This window comes from Chionomys nivalis, chromosome 6 (assembly GCF_950005125.1).
Source record: "Chionomys nivalis chromosome 6, mChiNiv1.1, whole genome shotgun sequence".
NCBI lineage: Eukaryota > Metazoa > Chordata > Mammalia > Rodentia > Cricetidae > Chionomys > Chionomys nivalis.
This window is the reverse complement of record NC_080091.1, coordinates 41,538,873-41,557,574: the sequence shown is the minus strand read 5'-3', so window position 1 is coordinate 41,557,574 and position 18,702 is coordinate 41,538,873. Positions and strand designations below refer to the sequence as shown.

At 51.2% G+C, this 18,702-nt stretch overlaps 1 protein-coding gene across 14 annotated transcripts in view; it reads right to left on the bottom strand.

Moving 5' to 3' along the window:
• Positions 1 to 1,831: 1,831 nt before the first annotated feature.
• The window catches only part of Ablim2 (actin binding LIM protein family member 2), a 121,812-nt gene continuing 104,941 nt past the window's right edge, over positions 1,832 to 18,702 (bottom strand). For 10 of the 14 annotated variants that reach the window (XM_057771486.1, XM_057771492.1, XM_057771491.1 and 7 more), the window contains one exon: positions 12,845 to 18,670. In XM_057771486.1, coding sequence (XP_057627469.1) covers positions 18,432 to 18,670 — 239 coding nt within the window. In that variant the 3' untranslated portion in view covers positions 12,845 to 18,431. Of the gene's footprint in view, positions 2,980 to 11,167; positions 11,249 to 11,325; positions 11,446 to 12,844; positions 18,671 to 18,702 lie in introns of those variants that run through there. The other 4 variants (XM_057771490.1, XM_057771497.1, XM_057771499.1 and 1 more) reach the window with 3 other exon arrangements.

The window sequence follows — 18,702 nt, the reverse complement described above, 5'->3', positions numbered from 1 at the left end:
TTCCTAAGACAGAAAAGCATACACCTGCACCCAGAGGTCTTTATCATACTGTCACGATACACTGTCCTTGGCTTGTCCAGTGACAGCAGTGCCCAAGGAGAGACACAGACAATACCTGGAAGGTGGAATTGCCAAGACTCACATTGAGGAAACAATGTGTTGATATTTTGTTTGTGCTATAACAAATGAAACTTGCCTGAGTGTAGAACGAGGGATGAGTTAGTCATAGAGCCTGGGCAGTGGTGGCACATACCTTTAATCCCAGCACTTGGGAGGCAAAGGCAGATGGATCTCTGTGAGTTCAAGGCCACCTTGGGCTGCAATAGATGGAGCCAGTCTCAAAGAGAAACAGAAGCAGTGGTGGTTCACACTTTTAATTCCAATACTTGGGATCATGTGCCTTCAATCCCAACATTTGGGAGGTGGAGACAGGAGTGATATGGCTGGGTAGAGAGAGGAGTATAAAGCAGGAGAAGACAGGAGCTCAGGATCCAGTCTGAGAACTTGTAGAGACAGGATACCCTTTGGTCTGAGGATTTCCTAGAGGTTCTTAACTAGTTCTTAACTTGTGGCTGGCTGCTCTGCTTCTCTGATCTTTCAGCTTTTACCCCCACTATCTGACTCCAGGTTTTTATTAAAACCAATTAGAATTCGCGCTGCAGAACCAACCATGAATGTACCAGCTTCTTGCTTGAGTAGCAGCAGACCGCGGTGCTGCTTAACACAGCAAGCATGGAAAAACAAAACAAAACAAAACAAAAAAAAAACAAAAACACCGAGATCATTAGAATTGTCAGTTATTAGTATAAGATTAGAGAGTGTGACACATTTACCCCAGGATGCCATCAGTACTCCTAAAAACCCCTGCTGACCTTTTCTTTCCTTCCAGCCTTTTCCCCAGCCCCCGGCTCAGCCTTTTCCAAACACCAAAGCTTTCAGAATATATGACGCTGTTCACAGCCTCAGCATCCTACAGCACTGTTCCATCTGCCTGGGATGCCTTTCCCTGTTATGCTGACCAGACCCTCCATCTTTCAAGACTGATCCCTGGCACCTTCTCTGTAAAGCATGGCCTGACATCAGGGAGCACATTGGGGGCCCCTTTGGACCTTTACCATGGAACAGCAGTTAGCACCAAATCCTGCCTAGGTTAGGCAGATGCCCCTGTTAGCATGATGTTGGCTACCTAGGCTGACCAAGCCAAAGCTCCAGCCCTCATGGCCACCTCTGGATGGGACAGGAGTCCCTCCCAGGTGGCCTGTCCTGCTCCATGAACACAACCCCACCCATGCCTCTGAAACCAAGCATGCTTGAACACATTTTATCTTTTTACAAGTGTGTCACCGTTTATTTTCCCAGGTGTCCAGGAATCAGACATGACATGACACCTCATGAGTGAGGATGTGGGGTTCTCCGGTTGTGCAGGTCCCGACTGCTAAGTGGCAGGAAGCAGATTAAGTACCAAAAGTTTCCCTCCATGGCCCAGCCATGCTGGCGAGAACTCCAGCACGAAACAAGACTCAACGTGTCCTGGGATGTGAGAATGTGTGAAAAACAGCCCAGAGGAGGGAACAGCTAGAGTCAGTCAGGACCACAGTGTCCACACACCCTGTGGCAGGCATGCTCTTTTATGTCTGTCACCAGGGCCCTAGTTAGCTCCCACTTCTAGACACCCAGGTTGGAAGAGGCGCCACCTCTACTCGTCTCTCCCGCAGCACTCAGTGCCTGTGTCAAGGCTGCGTGGGACAGCATGGCTCCTGAACATGTGTGTTTTATGCTGTGGGGGCTACAGTGAGTGTCTTTACCCAGAAAACTGGTCAGGTTCCTGTGAGACAAGTCCACAGTGGGGAAACCTTTATTCCAGGACTTTGGCCATCAGGGGGCGCTCTTCTCTTTGAGATTTAGGAAAACGACGGTGAAGAAAAAGGAGACATACACTTCACATGTATTTACAAACGGCACTACTGAGCGAGTCTGTCTTTGAGGCGGTCTGTGTGATACATACAAAGGAGCAGGGACGCAGGGAAACAAACAGATGGGCTCCTGCCTCTGAGGAACGCGGAGGACTGGAAGCACAGAGGCCTGCACAGTGGGGGTGTAAGGCGGAGGCATCCCCTTTGGAGGGACCGTAAAACTAAACTCTGCATATATGTCTTCTTATGTGTAAGGAAGCGATACTTTTTAATAAAATAAAAACTTCTGTGGAACTTGAAAGATATCATTTAGGCAACTAAGGGGATGATTTGGAAGGGCACAGTACACAGAGCACTAGTTGGGGGCACCCTGTCAGGTCGACATTCATTCCCCAAAAAAGATCCATCACAATAACCGCAAAACATCACAGTCCCACTGCCTCTCGGACATGGGCCTGGCTCCCCTGCCTCAGCCCATCTGCGTCTGTTCATGCTCTGAGGAGTCTCACGCTTACCACCCCTGCTGTGTCAGGGTCTGGCACTAGCGAGCCTTTCACCCGCCTCCTGGACACATCTTTGCCCAAGTGCCTAGCACAGGCGTGGGCACACCACACACCAGGGCACTGGGAAGGTGCTGGGTTGGCCGAATGCTCTGGGCCATCTCCTACGATAGCTGGCTGCGGCATTGCCCTGATCTCAGGGTGTGGCGGGAAGGAGCGAGTCAAGCTGGCACCTGGCCCTAAACTACAGGAGGAGCATCCTTGCTGCAGAAGGTACGGTGCCTGCTGGATGCTCCTCGGGGCCTGGCCCCACCCCGCCTCCCTCAGGCACCCCGCCTGCCTCACTGACACAGAGAAGCAGAGGAAAAGTGCAGGAGGGGGATCTGGGAGAGGGGCAGTGGGGTCCTTCGGCTCTGCCCCCCAACAGGCTCCTGGAAAGATGCTGGCAGCTGTCAGAAGAGAAGGGCTTTCTTCTTGAGGTCATTCCTCTTCCACAGAGCCAGGCGGTCAAACTCTTCGATGCTCATCCCAAACACTTCTTGGAACTCCTCAGGTGACAGGTGTCTCTTCAGACAAGGGAAAACAGGGATGGTCAGTGAGTGGTGCTTGAAACTGAACCTGAGAAGTTGCCTACATTCTGAGAAACACTGGCTCCTCACCTGGACCCTTGTCATAAAAGCAGCGCGGAGGCCTGGCCCCTTTGCATTCTGTGCCTGTCCTTTGGGTCCAGTTCTTACTTAGTTCTGTACACAGGCTTAACCATGCAAGGCTACCCAGCCTATCTATGACCCTTGAGGACGATCAGTGCAAAGATAAGAACTGAGGCTTCTAGGCCAGTGTTTACCGCGTCCTGATCCAGACGGAAAAGGAGCCTGAATGTCTCCAGTGCTTGTTCTTAGCCTGCAGTCACCTTGGATTCCAGGAACAACAGAGACTCACAAACACGTCCCCATGATAAAATCACACAGTCCCCCAACCCCAAAATTGCCTCACGGGAACCTTCTTGTCCCTCAAGCCAGAAGGACTTCTGACCACCTGGCAGAACCAGAAGTGACACAGTGACCAAGCAGGCCACTGCTGGACCAGGACTGAGCACGTCCACTCCCCTCTCATCCTGGTCCGGTTCTCCAGCTGCTCCAGATCTACAGCTAGATCACGTCAGCTCTCAGGATGGCTGGAAGGCTTGCTCTCCATCTTCCTAAGGCAGCTGCAAACTGACCTTTGTCTCACTCCACTGCTGAGCAGTCGTGCTAGGGCCAGCGGCCAAGCCTGACCCATCATGACTGCAGGCTCTGCAGCTTTTGCCCTAGAAATCTGCTTAAAGTTTTACAGCAGTAAGCCTGCCAGGCCAGCTCCCTGTGACTCTCAGGTGGAGCAGGGCTGCCACTGAGGATGAGTGACCTCGTTGGCATGTCCAAAGCTTCTTTGTGGTGAAAGAAACAAAGCCTAGAGGGCAGTCTTGGTAGGGGATACACAGGGACTGGCATGGGACTGCCATAGCACCCTTGACTACTGATTCCCACCTATAAAAGCTCCCTGTGGCCAAGTTCAATAGCCATGCCCTGCGACAGGACTCCTGCCTGCTCGGAGCCTTTAGGCTGTAGACTCCTATAGGCTGACTCATTTACCGCTTTCTTTAATTGGGATAGCGACTATTCAGACAGTGTATTCTGTTCTACTCCCATCTCCCAGCTGAGAAAGCCAAGGGGTACGTGCTGGCTAGTTTTGTGTCAGCTTAACAGAAGCTGAAGTCATCTGAGAGGAGGGACCTCAATTAAGAAAATCCACCTGGTGGTAGTGGCACATGCCTTTAATCCCAGCACTGGGGAGGCAGAGGCAGGCAGATCTGAAGCCTGCAGAACATTTTCTTAATTAGTGATTGATAGGGGAGGGCCCAGCCCATTGTGGGTGGTGTCATCTCTGGACTGGGGTCCTGGGTTCTACAAGAAATCTGATTTATCAAGCCATGATGAGCATCCGATATGCAATACTCCTCCATGGCCTCGTAGCTCCTGACTCCAGGTTCCTGCCCTGTTTGAGTTCCTGTCCTGACTTCCTCTGATGATAAACAGTGAATGGAAGTGTAAGCCAGATAAACCCTCTCCTCCCCAAGTTACTTTTGGTCACGGTGTTCCATCGCAGCAACAAAGCCCCTACCTAAGACAGGTGACCATGCAGCAAGAAGTCAAGCTGGGCCCAGACCATGGCACAACCACCCTTTCACCTTGGCTCTGACATGAGGTCCCAGGCCAGTCATTCTGAGTCACTGAGCCCAACTCCTGAGTTGGGGTGTGCAGGGCTAAAACATGTCAGCACCTCCGTGGAGCTTCTGAGAGGAAGTCTGAACACCTGCATCACGGCCCCCCCTCCTGATGTTTTGGGGATTGGGTGGATAGAGTCAGAGCTGGTCAGCATTTAGTATTAGGCCCAGCTGTGACTGTGTGTGTGGGATCTGGCTTTGCTCATGGTGGTCCCCAGTAGTAAGAACAATCCTGATAGATCCCCATATTATAAAGTGGTCTGTCCCTTCTGTCCCCGGAGCACTCCTGGCCTGTTATTCTCACAGCCGCCTCACACACAAGGCTGAGGAGTCACTTCTCAGTCGAGTTGGGAGGTGCACACCTGTAATGCTATACCATTTGGGAACTGTAGACCGGAGGGTCAGGAGTTTAATGTCATCCTCTAGTTCAAGGCCAGTCTGGGTCGAGACCCCGTTTCACTACTCACACACCCTTCTAAGAAAATAGAGGGAAAAGAAAAAAAAAAAAAAAACCACTTCTTGTTCCTTGAGGCACACTCAAGTGACCTCAGATAATCCCCCCGGCCCCTCCCTTCCCCTCAGCTCAGCAGGGAGAAAGGAGGGAAGCTGGAGATAGGATGGGGTAGCAAGAAAGCAGAGGGAGTAGGCCTGGCTAGGACAGTCTCCTGCCGACATCCTGCCCCAGCAGGGCCTCTTGACTGTTATGGGAAAGAAGGGGGCAGGTCCTCAACCAAGTGATGGAGTGAGGGATAACAGCTCTCCTGCCTGAAGCAGACACCCAGAACAGAGAGAGGGACTCCCACGGTCCTCAAGTGCCCACCTTCACTGCATTCTTCCCAAGGATCGAACGCAGAAACAAGCCAACTTTTGACAGTGGGGAAATAAGATGCAATGCAGCATCATTAAACCCAGAATAACATGAACCTATAGGCCTCGAAAACATCAGGCCAAGTGCGAAGAGCCAAACGTACCGCACATGGCATGACTCCACTGAATGAAATGTCCGGAGCAGGCCTCGAAGAAACAGAAGTGGATTGCTGGGGTGGCGGGTGGGGATGAGAGGGGTGGATGTTTTGACTGATGAAGGGTGTGGGGTTTCCTTTTTGGGGGATGAAAACGTTCTGGACCCAGATGGTGATGATGGTTGTGAAACTGGAAGAGTGCAGATGCATGAGTGGCACACTTCAAAATGCTAAAAGCAGCAAATTTTGCCACAATTAAAAAAAAATGTTGGCAAAAAAGAGTACAGTCTCCACAGCTTTAAAGCAAAGACACTAAAGGTCGTTGTAATGATCAATAGTGAAAAATGGATGAGAGATGGGTGTGGGGACACACGTGGGCAATCTCAGCATTTGGTAAACTGAGGCAGAAGGATAAGGAGTTTAAGGCCAGCCTTGGCTACATAGCAAGTTCAAGGACAGGCTGCACTCTAGGGGATCTTGTCTCAGAATGGGTTAGAGGATGTAGTAATCTCTGAAAAGCTTAAAAACCAGATCTTGTTACTGAAACTGTGTGGCGTGCTCTGAGTTTTAGAGTCCCAGAACAGGTGATCTGGAAGACGGGCCTGGAATCACACACATGCACACAGCCATGCTCACAGCCTCCACCAAGCCTCCCAGAGGTGGAAAGGAAACATCTGCCTGGAGAGATCAGGGTGACTTCATGGGCTGAGAAGGTCACTCCTAGACCACCAAGACGAAGAAGGTACAAGAAGGGAGACCCTCGTGGTGCCTTCCAGAGAGCGGGCCAGTCTCACTTCTGGGGGACATCGTTGTGTGGTAGGAAGTCCTAGGGCCTTCAGCACCTTTCTCCCTGGGTCACCAGCAACATCTCCAATTCTCTAGGCCTTGACTCAAATGTCAGCTCTTCCAAGAGGGCCCCAAGGCCACACAGAGTCCCCTGCACCAAAGTCCAGCTAACCTGGTTGACTCGGCTCCAGAAGGGCAGCAGGTCTCTGCTCCTCAGGGGACACATGTGTGACTGTTGTCCTCTAGCACCCCTTCTGTCACCTGCCTCTGTCCCCAGCTCCCCAGTGAGCTTCCTGGCCGCTGGCATCCACCAGAGCCCCTGCCTAGGTCTATTTGTCTTGCCGCACAGTCCTCAAGTGCTTCTCCACCTGAATCAGGAAGGGCCTGGGGGCCTGACCTGAGTGCTCTGAACCCCTCATGGTCACCCTTGGACATCAGGGTTCAAGGTGTTCTGTCCTCATCATACTGAATGGACAAATTCGAGCAGGGAAAGGACACGTGAACCTCGGGGTCCTCACTTCCTAGGTGGAGTCACCCTGGGATTATTGCACCAAAAACACACACAGTTAGCCTAAGGGTGTGTGAGGACCAGCAGGGAAAACCCAGACCCTCTGCAGCAACCTCTTCCCAGTCAGCAGACCCTGGGGGCCCACAGAAAGAACTCAGAACCCCAACCCAGGAGCCACCCACCGTTGAGTGGCACATCAACGTGGCCACATAACCTTAACTGCAGGCAGGAGCCCCTCCAGCACCTCACCTGCCTTTCTTGATATATACATTGTATATACCAATTCTTCTAAGCCCCAGGGCTGGGGGTTTGATCAAACATTGGCTATATGTTACTGCAAAGGCATTGGGGAGGCATGGTTATCATCCAGTTACTGTCTATGAGAAAATGGTTGCCCTAGAAAATGTGGTTGGGGCTCAGCCAGCATGTTGAAAGCTGAAAGAACCAAAGGAGAGGAAATAAGCTCAGCCTCTTGAGTTGCTACATCTCAGAAGTCCCAGGCTCAGGATTTGTGAAGCTCTCCTCTGAGCAGGTGCCTTGGCATGTGTTCCGCACCTGCACATGTATGTTTGTATATGTCTGTGTGTCAATCTTCATAGTGTGAGAAAATATAATGAGAAAAACAAGTTAAAGACAGGTTTGTTTGGCAACTCATCTACTTACTGTAATTGATCTAGAAGGTAGGCTAGCAGAGTGGCTACAAGTGCTGAATCCCATCTCTGCCTCTTGGGTACCATGGCCCTGGAAGCCATCTGGGTGCCTCGTGATGTTGTGAAAGAAGTGTTAAAATACGCCATGTGCTTGGAAGGCAGCCGACCACACAGAAGGGACAACAGCGCTATCTGCGATGCTTAGCCATGTTCATGCTGTCTACGTTTGTAAATCAGGGCACTACGAAAGCACTTTTCTCCCCCAGCTGACTACACAGCCCTCCGTCCATGTACAGCGTCGTATACAACACTACTTCTTCCTGTTTCCTGCAATCATCACTTTGGACCACATCCATGGCCCTTCTCCATGGCAATCTAGGTATATGCAAGGCTATCACTCAGTTTAGAGGATGGGAGGCACACAGGTGGCCACCTGCTACTTAGCACTGTAGATGCTCAATTTAGTATTTCTGAGCCTTCATTTAAATGCTTACAACTGTCCAGCTGACAGGTGCAATCCTTGGCACCTGACAGGCAAGAAAGGCCCAGAATGGTCACTTGTCCACAGCCACACAGGTAGACATTACAGTGACTAGATTCGCATCAGCTCTCACTGGCTCCCAGTGCTCAGCCTCTCCCGTGACACTACCAGGGATGGCAGAAGACCATCTTAGAAGCAGAACAGTGCCACCTTGGATGAACAGGGAGGGCATGCAGGGAGTGGCTCAGATTAGGACATTCCATCTTGGATCAACAGAGATCCTGTCCCTTGGACTGGGAACTCTGGGCCCAGAAGGTCTTCAGAACACATTGGGGGCTGGGTCCCTCTGGGAAGGAGACCCTTGGAGTACTATGGCCATGGACTGAGATTTAGATCTTCCAGGATGAAGAGCTACACATCTGAGGAGGGAGACATGGCTTTTGCTCCAGGTATGCATGTCATGTGATGCATCTGGCCCCCTGTGAAGTCAAAGAGGACCTTCACAACTGGAACACAAGTCACTGGCGATCACACACTGCAGAACTGGGCACCTATGTGGCACCTTTGATTGCTGCCAAGCTGTGCCCAAATGCCATCACCATTGGTCTCAGTGCTGCTCTTCCGGGAGGCCACCACATCTCATCCCACCCAGGCTGGCCACAGTCAAGTCAGGAATGCCCTGCCCACCATGTATTCTTCATGTTTAAGGTCTGTGATCTCAACTTTCCAAATACGGCCTGAATTCATTTACATCTTACCTGTAGTCATGCTACCCCTATCCAAGTTACCATCACGCTTTCTAGATGACCCACACTGGCCCTAAACTCCCCGTCTGTACCCACTGCCAGCCTAGATTCCACAATGCAGCCACCGGGCATGTTGTAAACTGAAAGTCAAATCTTGTTACTGTCACCAGGCTAACAGCCAAACTGCCTAGCACAGCCCAGGACCCTGTAAGGCCTGAACTATCATTCCTCTACCTACTTAGGTCTAGTCTGTGAGTGGCAATACTGTCCTTAGGACCCTTCAGGAAGCCAGCCTTCCTGTGACTTCTTGGCCAGATGGGGGCAGAATCCCATGGACTGGCACAGAAAAGGTCAGTGTCAAATCTCAGGGGGGAAGCAGGTGTTGAGCTGAGTATACAGTGAGAGAGCCTTCCTTACCTGAAAGACAACTCAGTTGCTGTCTGAGTCACGTGAGAGAGATTTGTGGAAGCTTGTCCTCCCTGAAGAGATGGCACTGGGGCCTCCCAGAAGGCATTTCCCCTTCCCATTCCTCTTTGTGGCTTTCTGGATCTTTACAAGTTATAATTTGGTTTCAGCTATAAAACTAAAGCTCTCTCCCATGGGGTGGGAGTGGGGGGAGTCTGTTACTGTAAGAGAACCCCACCACACCCCTTCCAGGGCCACATCCCTGTCCCCAAGCTGATGAGGAAGAAAAGACAGATGTGTCCGCCCCACTCTGGTAACTACTCCAGTTCCTGGGGCTGGCTGAGCTTGAAGGGGAAGATAGCTAAGAGTCATACTCTTGGGTGTGTTCACCTGGATATGAAAGGTTGAATCCCCTCCCTAGGCTACAGTTGGCTTCAGCAGACACACAAGCAAAGCAGAAGTCACCGGAGACACACCCCAGCCCTACAGGGAACAGGGAGCCCTGGCAGGCTCTCAGGAGACTGGAGGAGCTACTACTGATGTCGTCTGAGCTCCGAGCATCATCTAAGGGTGAAGAATTTAGTCCAAGAACCCTCAGTAACTTACCTACAAGGACATACCTTTTAAGGAGCCAAGACACAAAGCAAATAGGATCCCTCCAGGCTGACCCTGATCCTGACCCATGAGCTGCCAATGACCAGCTACACTCCTTTATACAGTTAGCAGTACTCTTGGCCATGACCCCATCACCAACAAGCCCAGCTTCAGCCAGAGAGCAAGACGTCCCACTGTGGACCATTGATGCCAATGTCATAATTGACACCCAGGCAAGAACTCGTGGGGCCCACTCTCCAAGACCATAGGCAGAACCCTGCCCTTTAGTGTCCTCCAGGCTCTCCATACCCTGACAATCTCATACAGCTTCCTAACCAACCTAGCTGCTGGCCCTTCCCATGAATGATATGCCCATCAAAATACACAAAAAATGTTTCTGTGGCCTTTTTTCGTTTGCAGTGAGCTCTGGCTCCAGGTTCCTTGGCTGGTATGATGGATATGTACCATGTGGACTGGCTGCTCTGAGTGACTACTTATTGGTGATCTTGCTGTGTTTTGCTATGCTGTCCTGTCCCCTCCCTGACCCTCCCTGCAGTGGACACTTGCCACCTGCCTGTTGCCCAGCAGCCTCTTTCCATCTCAGATGGCAGGTCTCAGTTTCTTCCAGGAATAACCTAGGTCTCCCCAGCTCAGGTGACAGCAGCAGCCCCCTTAACTCCAGGTAGCTGGTTGCTCAGGCCATGATATGCCCTGGGTAGAACTGGTTGGGTTGAGGTTGTGGTGGGGCAATGACCACCCAGAGGCTCAGTACGGGTTGTATGAAGACAGATGAGAGAGAGACGGAGCTTGAGCTCTGGGGAGAGCCGGTGTAGAGGGAGCACAGCCACTGGATATGCAAGTACTCTCAGTCCTAGATCCAGCCATATCCAAAGGGCCCTTCAGTCACTTGAATTCATTGCTTTCCAGTGTAAGTCACTATGGGTCAAGAACCCGTTGGTCAAAGGGGGCACCACCTCCCCATGCAGCATCAGGTTGCCTCATCTCTTTTCTGCTGCCCCCTCCCTGCACAGAAGAACTACTGCTTGCCAGGGTCCTGGGGAAAGGGCTCCAAACAACCTCCAACTGCACAATGACATGCTTAAGCCGTTCCCCCGGGTTTTCATCGTAAGTAGAGATGAAGGCTCAAGGGCACATGACTGGCCAGCCGAGGAAAGACAGTATGCTGCTATGATACTGTCCCTGCCAGGGCCACACCCCACAGGCTCTGTACAGCCGCTTTACTCATGTTGCCCTGTGCTGTCACCACTGTGGCACCATCTCCTGGTGTTTACGTGTGTGGGAACCCAATCTCGTGGCCAAGCTCTATAGAGTCTCAACAGATACCTCCCTACCTTGCCTTACCTCCAGCCTCGTCCGGTCCACATCTTTGGGCAGTTTCACCCGGATTCGGTTGGTTACGATGAGGGAGTCATATGGGTATATCTGCCGGGAAGACACCACATGGTTATCTCAGAGGCAAGAACCCCTGGGTTGGCCAAAAGGCAAGCTAGGATACATACGTGTATGGGCTTGGACACGCACATCTCATAGAGAAAATGCAACAAAAAGGAACTTTTAACCTGGACAGGTACATCGCGGTGGGTGAGGTCAGTAGTGCAGGAGGCCCCTTACCTTGTACTCTGTAAAAGAAGAGCAGAGACCACAGGACTGGTTTAGGAACAAAACATCCATGCCCAGGATGGGAGCAATCTTCTTTCTGGGCAGCCCCCACCCCCAGTCAGCTGGCCTATGCTCGGTCTTTGGTCTCCTGAGCAGACTTCATGGGTCTTTCTCTGTTCTTGGACTTCAAGAGAGGGGCCAAGGGTCTCCCACAGAGAGCAGGAGGCATGGCCAGGAGGCTGGAGGCCATACTGGAAGCTGGGTAGTGGCACTGTGCTCCTAGGCTGGGAGGTGTCTTTCCTGGTGCTCTGGGTTACTCTGAGAAAGACACCTATCTCGGTTCACCCAGCTGTGCAGTGGGTTCTCCAGGGAAAACTTTCTGAGGGGTGTTGTGGAGTCTGACACCTTTACCAATATGCATCCCATCACCCCAGTCTCCCGGCTCTCTTTTTTAACAAGGTCTCACTGAGTCTAGGCTAGCTTTGAACTTACTATATAACTGAGGGTGACCTTGAACTCCCGATTACCCTGACTTCCCATCCCAAGTGCTGGGATTACAGTATGCATCATCCCGTGTGGTTTATGTGGTACTAGGGATAAAACCCAGAGTTGTATGTGTGTGAGGCAAGCACCCTACCACCCCAGCCACACCCTAGTCCCTCTTCATCATGCTTTGCTTATTATTATAAACCGCCAAGCACTGTACACTCCTTCTGGTAATGTTTTTCTTTAGACTTAAGGTATCATCGTATAGAAGTTAAAGAGGTGCAGATGGCAGGAGCTCCATATACACAGGAAGGGTCTCGAGAATCTTGGCTTCAAACCATTCTGGAAGGAAGATGCCTGTATGAGGCAGGCCCTTGGTCCTCCCACTTGGGACTCTGAAGTCCCATATCTGAGGCTGGGGACTGGGACAAGCACTTTAAGGGCAAGCTGTGATGCCCTGGCGCTGCCATCTATATATGAACTGGTATTCAAGAGCAGGGTTCTGCCAGCATTCCAGAGGGTAACAAGGAGGTGAGCATGGCCAGGCGCATGGCTCTGCTCAGAGGTGGGAGAGGAGCCATTGGTGGCTGCCACATGACCTGGACCACTCTCACGCATGCCAGCAGACATAGTGGACAAAGACCAGAAACGGGGTTTGACCTACGCTGTTCAGCTCAGACCCTGGAAGCTGCCTGCTTGGGACTCTGGGCCCTACTCCAAGAGATTCATAGAACCTAAAGAGTCATGACAGGCCCCTGCAGCACAGGATAAGAGAGCTGAGGGATCAACAGGGATCCCCAGGGGATCCTTCGTCCATGGTGCAGAGCCTTCTGCCAGCAGGTCCCGGAGGGATAGTCTCGGAATGAGACTGGTAGACATGTGCTAGTGATTCTGGCCTAGCCAGAGACCCACAGGGGTCCCCACTGTGTGTACCTCGCGTGCCCCAGCTGGCATCCGGGTCTGCTCCACAAGGGGCCAGGTTGGCATTCTGGAAGAGAGAAAGAGAGAGAGAGGCCGGCAAGAGGCAGTTTGCAGGGGGCAGGCAGTAGGAGGCTTGGAGACATCCCCAGAGCTTCCTGGGTTCTCACACTGCTGGAGGAGCAGGGTGTTTGGCAGGTTTAAGTGACAGACAGATGGTAAAGGTGAGCTTTGGAAGGAGAGTACCCATACTCTAGGGAGACCCAAGAGTCATCACAGTCACACTGTGCCTACAAGACAGCAAAGGGGCACTTTCTGGCCACTTCCTCCTGGGGGCTATGCATCATCCATACTCTATTCCCAGAGTCCCCAGTGCCTAGCCTAACTACACAGCCCAGACTGCCAATGTCCATGCACCTCAAAGCTCCAAGACAAGAGGGGCCTCTGCCTCTCTGCGGAAACCATAGGCATTCCCACAACTCCGGGATCATCAAGGATTCTGGTGTCCAGAAGTCCCTGGTACCCTGGACAAAGAGGCCTTGTTCTGACATTAATACCCAAGAAGTGACATTCTTGGGGGTAGGGGATGTCACCTGCTGTCATTAATAAACTGTCATGTAAGCGGCATCCATCGTGGTCATTGAAGCTCTTTCTTTCTCTTCTGTCCGCTTGGAAAATGCATATGTACAAGCTACCTCTCTGTCTATAGAGGTCCGCCACTGTAGGGTGCACCACCCGCAGCACCGCCCCGCACCGCACCACCCTTGTCTTGTCTGACTCCTGCCCCCGCCATACCTGCTGTCTGTACCAGACCTGTGGGCTGAGCTGAGCTCCCTGAAGAATGCCTGACATTACCCCAGGCCCCAGCGCAGTCCAGGGGTTGAAACAGGGTCAGAGCTGCTGGGCAGAGTTTTTGAAACCGGGCCCAGGGATTGCATTTCAGCAGAGCACCGCAGGTAGAGGCACCGTGTGCTCCATCTACAGATACAGTTACAAGAGGAGCTGCTTCTGATGGCCCTTACAGCAGACGACAAGCTGGGGGGCAAGCTGGGAGCGGGCTACACATCCCAGAGGATGTGGAAGCAGAGGGACCCTGCACGCTAAAATCCTTCATCTGAAACAGAGAAACAGAGGCCCAGAGATATGACATTACCTTCTTCCTGCCTCAGAGCTGGATCCAGCAGGCTATAACTGGTGAGAGGGTGAGTGTTGAAAACAGAGGATTGGAGCAGGCCTTTATTTAAAATCTCGATATTTGGCTTATCATGGACTTTTGGACATGGATTTGGATATTCTCTCTCTCTCTCTCTCTCTCTCTCTCTCTCTCTCTCTCTCTCTCTCTCTCTCTCTCTCTCGTTTTGTTTGTTGAGATGCCTTGGTGGTTCTGGAACTCTCTATGTAGACCAGGCTGGTCTCAAACTCATAGACCCCTCCCTGTCTCTGCCTTCCCAGTGCTGAGATTAAAGGTGCACCTTTAATCCCTACCAAGTCAGGTAGATTTGGGTCTAACACCACTGCAGTAACATGTGATGTACTTCAATGATTCCATCCTCGGGTTCAACTGTAATTTGCCTCTCTGGGTCCTAAGCCCTGCATCCTTGGCCAGGTGTCTTTGCATGAGTCAATAACTCTCCATGACCTCTCACCATTTACCCTTAGAAGTTTTTAAAAACAGCTCTTGGGAACATTGTCTCAGCCTCAGACTGGCACCTTAGGCACACCTGTCCATCAGAGAGCCTCTTGGCACAGTGAGGCCAGTCTGCCTGGTCCCAACCTTTGCAGCCCAGATTGACTGGCGCTAAGGGTGAATGCTGCCACCTAGTGTTTGGAATCTTGTATCACAAACAGTTGACTCTCCAGGCCAATACCTCCAAGCAGAACAAGCAAGCTTCCTCAAGCCTTCTAGGTCTGAGGAAAGAGAGGAAAGATAGGAAGTGGGTCATCCTGCAAATGGAGGAACAGGAATCTTGGTCTAGAGCATAAAGAATGGAATCTATGCCCCATGTGGCTCTACAGAACACTCAGCGCAAGCAAGTCTTGGGTTAACCTGTATGTGTGGACCAGCAACAGAGAAACGGCCCAAGACTGTACTGCTTGGCCCCACCCTGCTTAACTGCTGTGTGTTCTCAATGAGATACCGGGATTTTTAGAGGTGACATGCTATTCGTCTTCCCCAACGGGGCACTTACCAGCTCAACTGACACAGTCTCCTATCTTGCTGCACCCCACAAAGTGGGAAGCCCCCTCAGGCTTCCAGACAAGGCTCAGAGAAGTCAAGCAACCTTGGTGAATTCACACAGAAAATGCACAGGACTGTAGGAGGATCAGTCCATGTGCTTTGCTTTCCTGAGACTACACTATAACCGCTAGTAGGAGTGAGATCATAGCCGCCCACACTGGCGGCTGTGATTTTCCTGCTAAAGCCACGTAGGAATGAACTGTCTGACTCAGCAGATGCTGGTGCAGAAGAGGGCACGAGGGTTTGCTTTGAAGTCCTGACTCATGTGGAAACCATGCTACAGAGCTCGGGAAAAGATCTGACAGCTGGATCTGTTCTCATAATCACTCAGATATAAGAGCCACCCCCTCCACCCTGGTGAGTTCTAGGAAATAAAGACTCCGAAAGTTACAAAACTTGCCTCAAGACGGCTGGGAGTTCAGGGCTGTCTAATTCAAACACACGTTCTTTCCAAGACCACAGCTGAAGATCTATAGTCACATAGCAGCCCCCGCCCCCACCATGCCTCTCTCAGAGACAGGTCTTATGGAGCCCAGGTTAGCTTTGAACTCACTATAGAGCTGAAGATGGCTTTAAATTATGGTCCTCTTGTCTCTACCTCCTGACAGAGACTTTAAAAATATAAAGTTAAATAGTTTGAGAAAGAGTCTCACTATGTAGCCTTGAATATCCCGGAATTTTCTATACAGACCAGGCCGGCCTCTAACCCACTGCCTCTGACTCCCAAGTGCTGGGATTAAAGGTGTGTTTGGGAGACTCTTGTTTACTAGACCTATGTTTTATTTTAAGAACATGCAAAGTGCCTGTCGGCCTTGCCTGTGATCGCTGTGCTGTTTGGTACATTTACGTTTCTGAGATCTGCCATGGTTCAGTAAGCCTGGAAGACTGGCACTCTCCGCATCTCTGCTCCCTCTTCATGTATCATTTGTTTGAAACTTAACTTCACTTTGCTGTAGCATCTCTACTCCCGCCTCCCATCTGTGATTTTAGCATCTCTTTCTTACCATTTCTAACGAAGAACACATTTTCAGTGTGTATCTTATAATGCCATGCTACGATACTATTTTTCTAACCAACCTGACAGCCTGGGTTTTTTGTTTGTTTGTGTTGTTTTTGTTTTACGCTATAATCTATTCTCTTCACAGGTAACACTGGCATTTCTCCAAGCGGGGCTTCTTCCAGGGATCAGCCACAAGGACCTTCAGGTGGTCAGTCACCATTATCTTACTGATGGGCCAGGTGGCACATGTCAATCATTCCTGTGTCATTCACAGGGGGACCTGCAGCAGGCAGCTGCTAGCCTGCTGGACTATGAGCATCGTCCTCCTGCGGCAGGTTTGGGCATCAGGGCATTCTCATGACTCTCGGCATGTACAATGCTAGGGGTCACTAGGTCTGTGACAAACTCCTCTCAGATCAAGACTCAGGAGGACTTCTGCCCCTTCAGATGAGAAACTATAAAAGTCATGATCACAGCTATCAAGCTCTCACTACTGGGACACATGGATGATGCTTTGGCAGCTTTTCTCAGATACTGTCATTTGTTTGTTTTCGATAGAATGTTCTCTGGAGGCCTCCATCTCTTGGATTTTGGTCTCACTAAATCTGTGCGTTGACTTAGACGGCTCCCCCCTCCACACACACATGAATCCTTTCTGATAGCAAAGCACCCAGTGAATGATTCTGGGGCACTGCGGGTCACCGGCAAATGTCTGTGGGCAAGCACTGCAGGAACTCTAGAGAGAGGGGCCAGACTTGAGCTGCTGGGCATGGCTATAAAAGGCTGCTCAGGTAAGTGAATAGCCAGCCTTCTGCTGAAGAGACGGGGGAGTGCACACGAGTATTAGAAGGAGTGAGAATGAGCAGGAGCATGGGCAGGGGACAAAGGATCCCAGGGCCAAGTGGAAAGTCTTGTGAGGATGGACTCCACCTTTGAGGCTCTCAGAGTTCAAGCCCAGGGTGCTCAGATCTGCTCACTCTCCATCCCATGTTCACGTAAGGCCTGCCTCATGGTACTGCAGAGTTAAGATGATGTTCACAATAGTTTTGGAAAGAAGATGGATTCACGAGGGTCCAGACCACCTATTTACAACTGGACTAGGAGGAGCCAGTAGAGAACATGACCTCTGCAGACAAAGTTCATCGTTGACACAGGCAGGCTGAGACTCTCCCAGGGGGTCGTCTTTTATGTGTTCTCACAGAGGGTTGACTGGACACAGGCTGGGCATGCAGACAGTCTAGTGTCCTTCCTTCCCTCCATTCACCAAGCAAACCCCAGAACTTTGCTTGAGCTGGGGGACATATTAGCTAGATCAAGCCAGGTCACTGGCACCTGAGGGCCCCTTGCTTAAAGAGCAACTGTTCCAGATAAAAAGAGAACATTCTAGAAAGACAGACAGGGCTCCCACAGCCCCTAGAGCCCTGACTCTGAGTGGAAGGTTTGACATCTGGTGTCAGAGGAGTCCTGTGTGGTTTCTAGCCCTCTGCTGTCCCTGTGGAAAATAAATTCCATTGGAGATAACTCAACGAAGCAGGCAACATGCAAGGTCCATTCCGGAGCAGGAAGAGAAGTTAATGGGAGGGGAAGCCATGATCCTTTAGATTCCATCCATGCAGAGGCATCTGTATGGGGGACACCCTGAGGCTGGGTCTTGGACAGAAACACAGTAAATCAGAGCCTGATAAAAAGGAGGAAATCAACAGCTAGTCCCAAAGGATGCCTGCAGCCTCTGGCGATGCCTCCCTGGTCTTGGGAGCGTCCCATAGCCTTAGAGAGAAGCATATTTCAGACAGCTGGCCCTGAGTTCACATTTTGATAAGACCACGCCAGCACCACACACACACACCTATTTGATTCTCTTGATAAGTGAATTGTCTTGATTTATATACAGACTTCCTGACACTAGGAAAAGCTCCCTGGGTGATGGAAATTCTCTTGGAGCTGTGAGCCTATGTGAGGCCTGGGGGTTCTGGATCATTAGGACACCCCAGCCTACAGATCTTCTTTGAGAGCCAACATGGTTATAGGCTTCTCATGAAGGGCACTGGACCAGGGCACATGCCAGGCTCTCTTTGGGGTGGCAGGCTGAAGGCCTCCTGCACTTGCATTCATGGGACTTGAAATTAGAAAGGTAATAAAGGACATGTTCCTAGTGACCACACGTTAGTGACATGGGATAGTTATGGCGCCACGGGCACAGAAACACTCCAACATTCCAGATTTGGCTGGATCTAGCCACTAGAGAAGGAGGTGAGGCTGAAGAGCATCTCAAAGCAGTCCTAGTCACTTCGGGTGACCTACATCTCCCCCTGGCTTCCGGGGCACAGCAGAGAGAAGCCAGAGTATGGCCAGGTGCAGTCTTGTTACTCTTGATGAGAAAAAGGCTCCAGTGGCAGCATCTGGGGCAGAGCATCAGGCAAAGGCAGATGGGCAAGCAGGATTCCTGTCTTTTCTGGCTGCCACAAAGCCATAGGGACAAGTGCAGGTAGGCAGCAAGTGATGGTTAGTGCCCCACAGGTGGGGAGGGTCCAAGTACCTACCCGGAGGTCCAGGCCATCCTTCCTGGGTCCTGGGAGAGTGTCGGGTTTGGAATAAGGGAAGCCTGTAACAGACACAGCACAGCCTTGTCACGCA